Source organism: Cyprinodon tularosa, unplaced genomic scaffold (genome assembly GCF_016077235.1).
Source record: "Cyprinodon tularosa strain WSP-4 unplaced genomic scaffold, ASM1607723v1 ctg807, whole genome shotgun sequence".
NCBI classification, from domain to species: domain Eukaryota; kingdom Metazoa; phylum Chordata; class Actinopteri; order Cyprinodontiformes; family Cyprinodontidae; genus Cyprinodon; species Cyprinodon tularosa.
Window position 1 is genome coordinate 266,618 of NW_024039571.1, and position 6,420 is coordinate 273,037.

The following is a 6,420-nucleotide window of genomic DNA, read 5'->3' on the forward strand; positions in this document are numbered from 1 at the left end:
TCTCTGCGCTCCAAAATATGGAACCACCTTCCATTGCAAATTCAATTTTCTGCTTCTTTGATTTTAAATCGCTCTTAAAAACTCGTCTCCTTGCCTTTGCTTTCTAAACTGTGTGAGATGTTGATTTTAGTCTATTTTAAATTACTTTTATTTTTATTTTATTATAGATTTTATAGTTCTGTTTAATGGTGTTATGTTTTTTCACTATAAAGCACTTTGATCCTTTGAGAAATGTTAAAGTTCTTTATAAATAAAGTTGGATTGGATTTTAATCACTGCTGCACTTTATAAATAGAAATGGTTTATATATATATGTATATATTTTTTTTTTCTTTTTCATTTTGTAAATACAAACATGTCATAGGAACAGGTTCTCATTGTAATGACATGATAGTTATTATTTTTACTCAGAGAGAAGAGAAAAAAACAACAACAAGGAAATAAAAAGAAAAACGCACATTACAGATTGGTCAGATATAAATATATAACCTGGACCACCACAGGTTCTGGTCAATCAAAACTCAAACAAACATTCTGTTAAGTTTAAGTCATTAATAAAATTATTGAAATCCTTTCCAAAAGAAACCGTTTGGATTTCCTAACATGTTTTATTCTTTCTAGCAGCAAATTAGACGACATGTGTGTTACGCACTGAGTGGCGCGACGTCTACTGATTCCAAGCCAAAGCAATACATTGTTTTTGCAACTAATGAGCTTATATCTATGAAAGTACATTCTGATTTACTAAAGTTATGTTCCCCAGGGTATAATAGGACAATTTAAGATCCATTGAGACTTTTTAAAAGAATTTTTCAATTATATCTTTCACTTCCGTCCAAAATGCTTTAATTTGTTTCCATTCCAACATGCAGTTTATTAGAAACCCTTTAGAATCACATTTTACACAAACATCTGGGGGGTTATTGCTGTATTTATTTAAATGCGCGTCAGTAACAGATTAGCGGCTGTTTATGGACATTGGTTGAGCTTTGATTTTAATTCACTGATGTTTGCTGATAAGTTCCAGTTTAGAAGCTTATTGTTTGATTTCTGCAGTGAGTTAAAAATCAGCACTTTATAAAAGTTGAAATGATGCCTTTCTTGATTTATTCCAGGTGAAAATGTTCGTTTTACTGCTAAGCTGCTCATTCACTGCCTGAAAGCTGTAAAAACGAAAGTTTGTCTCTAAGTTACAGTAAACCTGGAATCCAGAAAGACATTAAAAAGAAAATGATCTGAAGGTAAATGTGTTTTTGGCACCAATTCTGTTTTTTTTTTATCTGTAAGGGATGTTTATCATGAAGCTTCATTCCTTGGTGATACATTTATTAGTAATGCTTTATTTTCTGTAACTTTGATTCTAACTTGATCCAGTTTTTTAGTGGCTCGTTGTTTGGACAATAGGCTGAGAGGAAAGGAGGAATGAGGGAGAGACATGCAGCAAAGGAAAACAGACTGGATTCCATTATTCATGTTATTTTCTTTATAGACCTTCTCTATATGTGAGTCAGTTCATCTGCCTTCATTCATTCTCTCACGTTCCTTTAGTTTCCTGCTCAGACTCATGTGTTTCCTCAGATTCAGTGACTTCCTCCTTTTATGAATCGTTTTCGTCTCCTAAACTAAAAACACATCGATGGCATCGATCTGCACGGTCACAGAATAAATGGCTGGACACTAAAACCTAAGAACTGTAAATCTTTCTTTGCATAAATCTGCTCACATGTTTGGAAAATACGTGCTCACACGGTTGCCTTGACGACAGCTATTATGGTAAAAGAAGGAATTCCTGTAGAGCGAGTTCAGGGCAGACTTAGAAACGCCCTCAGTGTTTAAAGTGGGACTTCCCAGAATGACTGGTTCAGGAAACACAGACAGTGAAAGTGAAAGAAGTCGAGGAATAAAAGCTCCTCCTGCAGCCAGACGGACGACAGAACAGAAACTTCTGCTTCAGGTCCCTGCAGACGGTCAACCAGCAACAATGAGTGAGTGTTTCATCCTTAGCAGCTTCAGTTGGAGACGGTGGCGGTTCTAGAACGAATGTACCGGGGGCCAAGGAGGGGGCCAGGAGGGGCCTGGGGGGCCAGGAGGGGCCTGGGGGGGCAGCGTGTTTTCATGGGGGAACAAAGCATGAAATAAAAAACAGGGCAAGAGATTCAGATATATTAATATAGCTGCATGAAGGGACATTTCTATTAAATTAGGTTCAATAGAAATTATATTTCTTATTATGTCAATATACATTTTACAATTTTACATATTTTTGACTTAATTGAAGTTAAAATTACCGTTTTCTCTAAAATCTGAATTAGAACGCAACAAAACATTTGAGCATTTTTTTTAATTTGTTTTGAAAAACATTCAGCAGATAAAAGCTGGGATCCCGTCTCAATCCCACTGAAGCTTTTATCTTATTGTTTATAAATAATTAGTAAAACAGAATAAAAAAATGACTCAGATCCAAAGGACCAATCAGTAACCGTGTCTGTTCCAGCGCAGATCATCGTTAGAACTTCTCTGAGTGTCGTGTCTTCAGTACGGCGGCCATAACAGGGACCAGGACATGATCTACAGGGGAACGCCTTTAAAATGAGGCTTTAACATTTCTAAAACATTTCAGTTCATTTCAAAATAATTTTTTCAGAATTACTTTTTGTTTTATAGCTGTGTAAACAAATCAAATGAGATTTAAAATTTAAAATTCCACCTGACATGTGACTCTGCGGGAGTAATGCAACAGCAGGTATTGATTGCTAGCCCCGCCCCCTAATGGCCGCCATCATTGGAAACTAGAGGCTCAGACCTTTCCAAGGAGGGGTCAGAGGTCATTGAGCAACCATGTCAGGTGATGTAACCTTCATGCGTTCCATAAGCTGCTCTGTTATTCTTATTTTCTATCCAGTTTGATGATTTTATTGGTAAATTTAAAAGATTAAACGACTAAATCTGAGCAGCAAAGGCTTCGCCTCATGCAGAAGGTCTCCAATGATGGAAATCAGCATATTTGTCTGACCAGATTCCTTTTTATGAGTGGAAATAATGCATTTTTGCATAATTTGGCCACTTTTGGCACCACTGTGCTAAAATCAGCCCCCTGCCCATTAAAACCTTTGTGGAACAAACATGTTTCATCCTATTCAGTCCAGATTAGCTTTAGTTCTAGTCTAGATGTGGATCTATAAAGTCTGAGGTTCATCCAGAGTTTCTAATGGGCTTTATGGGTGTTTTACAGAGTTTATTTTAGAGGCTAAATATTTTTCATTTTTATAATCACCTATAATTTAATAAAATAGTGGTTCCTGTTATACAGACGATGGGATCAGAATCAGAAATGCTTTAATGATCCAGGAGGGATTATCTTTCCAGTTTATACTTTGGGAGCTGAACTTGCTTTAATCCACATTTATCTGCTAAACTCTCTGGGATTAAGGAAGCATTTCTATGAACTATTTAACTTTCTAATTCTCTTTATTAAAATGCTGATTGATTAACTTTTCACAGGTTTTGGAGATATTAGTAAAGTTGAAACTAGTGGTGCTTCCACTGAGACGTCTCGCCAGGATAGGCTGAGCTACTCAGGTAAACACTGAATGAAAACAGCTTTCCTGAAATTCCCACCAGGACGGGAAACTCTCCTCTGTAATGACGTTGTGGCTGTTTTCATCAACCCCCCCCCCCCCCCCCCCGACAGGTGTGAGGGCATCAGAAGAAATGGCACGAATGGATCTGGGAAGAATGAACAATTACAAATCAGCAATCAGAAAAGTGGGAAATGATTTGGGTGTCGATCCTGCCCTGATTGCTGGCATCATCTCCAGGGAATCCAGAGCAGGAAACGCCCTGGATGATGGTTGGGGGGACCACGGCAATGGCTGGGGTCTCATGCAGGTTGGTAAAGGCTGTTTATGTCCACATGAAAAGATTCAATGGCAATGTGACCCAAAGGCTCGGTTCTAATCCTGTGTTTAATCTGCAGGTGGATAAAAGACATCACACGATAGTCGGAGCCTGGAACAGCGAGGAGCATCTCCGCCAGGGAACAGGGATCCTGGTGAACTTCATTAAAACCATTCAGAGGAAGTTCCCTGGATGGAGCAAAGAGCAGCAGCTGAAAGGTTTGATGCTTTAGTGAAGCTGGGATTTATCTCTGCATGTCAGGAGGAAGGAAATGGAAAGTTTCTAACTTGATCCAAAACCTTTTCTGCAGATCAATGCTTCTTTTATTGGAACAGTTGGAAGCAGAAGTAGAAGGAATAGAGGAAGTTCTTAGAACGAATCTAAACACAAAGTGTTCATAATGTGATCAAATATTTCCTCTTTTAATAAATGCATCCGTTTGGTGAAAGAACTCATATCGTTTACAGAAAATCCCACCCTGGGTCGAGCCTGACCGCCAAAATGGCGGGAAACATTCCCTACAGGAACATGGTGGTTAAAAAAGTCCAAGAACATTTTCCTGCTGTGGATTTCAGTAGCGGCCATTTTGAAAGCGATCGTCTGTTATGGTCATTTGGACCAAAACCTTTAAACTCTGTCAGTTTCCTTCCTATGAGCAGCCATGAAAACCAGATCTGATAAACTGCTTTTTCTATTTAGTTTTTAACACATTTTTATTTTATTTTATGGTTTGAATTTCCATCATTCTTTATCAATTCTATTCAGTTTATTTCTATAGCTCCAATTCACATCATGTCACTTTATAGAGATAATTCAACCAGATCATCCAGTCAGATTGATTCAAAGTTTTCTATCTAAGGAAAACCAGCTGATTGCATCAACTCATTGACTCTTCAGCAATCCCTCACACTAAGCATGCTTGTAGCGACAGTGGAGAGGAAAAACTCCCTTTGAACAGGAAGAAACCTCCAGCAGAACCAGGCTCAGTGTGAGCGGCCATCTGCTGAGGCCCACTGGGGTTCAAGGAGACAGAAGCAGACATAGAAAAAGGAAAAAGGGGTCCCTATGTCCTCCAGCAGTCTAAGCCTATAGCAGCAGAACTATAGAGATAGATCAGGATAACCTGAGCCACTCTAACTAGAAGCTTTATCAAAAAGGAAAGTTTTAAGCCTAGCCTTAAAAGTAGACAGGGTGTCTGCCTCACGGACTAAAACTGGTAGTTGGTTCCACAGGAGAGGAGCCTGAGAACTAAAAGATCTGCCTCCCATTCTACTTTTAGAAATTCTAGGAACCACTAGTAAACCTGCATAAAGTAAAGAAATATTAACACAATAAAATGTATTTAAAGAGTATTCACACCTTCCTAACCCTAACCTAAGAAGAGTTCATTAAAAAGCTTCCAGATTTCAATAATCCTGGTCGATTGGTTGTTCAGTTGATCCGTTGGTTGATCAGTTGGTCGGTTGATCAGTTGGTCGGTTGGTTGGTTGGTGGAATAGTTGGTTGGTTGGTCAGAGGCGTGATTTCTGAAGAGAAACAGTTTTAATCTGTGTTAGATGTTGGTGACTCAGAGGCTCAGCTTTGTCTGCAATAATCCTCTAGATCTTTTTGATTCTCCTAAATCTCCCTGTGATTCATCTGAAAGTTCCTGCGATTTAAAAGCTTTAGAAACGATTCATAACGAGTCGCCCTGATCTGTCAGAAACCCTGAACTCTCTGCTTTTCCACATCAGTTGGAGCTTATGTGGTTTACTCAGATTTCCCAGGTTGGGAAACATCTATTCCCCTCGTGTTGCCCAGGTGACAGGAACCCCGCCCCTCTTTACATAAAGTTTATCTTTAAAAGAAGCTGACCAACTTTATTTATGGTTAATTATTGACTAGAGAAACATCCTGACAGTCATCCGATAAACGCTACAGATTCATCTGTTTGCTTCCATTTATGTTTTGTAATTTTGGACATCTTGATTCTTAAATGCTGATTTCTTTCTCACAGGAGGGATAGCGGCCTACAACTTTGGGGATCGGAACGTCCAAACGTATGAAAGGGTGGACGTCGGCACGACAGGTGGAGACTACTCCAACGATGTTGTCGCCAGAGCCCAGTTTTACAAAAAAAATGATTTCTAAAGTCTGTCACTGAAAAAAACAGAAATACCAGTTTGAATCCTGCAAAAAATAAATAAACATATAAAGATGAGATGTAATGAAAAGCTTAAGGAGAAACGTTACGGTTTGCTGTTTTCTGTCAGCTTTCATTCATGTTTTGTATAAAAAGTCTCAAACAGGCTCAAAAAATAATAAAAGTTGAAATAATATTTGGAGTCTTTTCTTTTAAAGCATCAGAGCAGTTAAATTGTCAGGCTGTCTTCACTAAACATATTAACCTTCATCTTTCCAACATCAGGACTGTCTTTAATAAACATGTTTTTGCATCATTCATTCGACACACAAAGTTTTTTTTATTCTTGAGGCCTCAGAGTAAAATCTACCGACCGCCTAACTTACATTTAGCTCTTTTCT

General features: G+C 38.3%; 1 protein-coding gene across 1 annotated transcript; it reads left to right on the forward strand.

The window, feature by feature from the left end:
* The first annotated feature begins 1,830 nt into the window (after nt 1-1,830).
* Nucleotides 1,831-6,215, forward strand: LOC119774270 (lysozyme g-like). The gene is made up of 5 exons (XM_038271702.1): nt 1,831-1,985; nt 3,502-3,579; nt 3,692-3,888; nt 3,977-4,115; nt 5,894-6,215. The coding sequence occupies exons 1-5, from the start codon at nt 1,853-1,855 to the stop codon at nt 6,025-6,027; spliced, it is 681 nt and encodes a 226-aa protein (XP_038127630.1). The 5' UTR covers nt 1,831-1,852; the 3' UTR covers nt 6,028-6,215.
* The last annotated feature ends 205 nt before the right edge of the window (nt 6,216-6,420 follow it).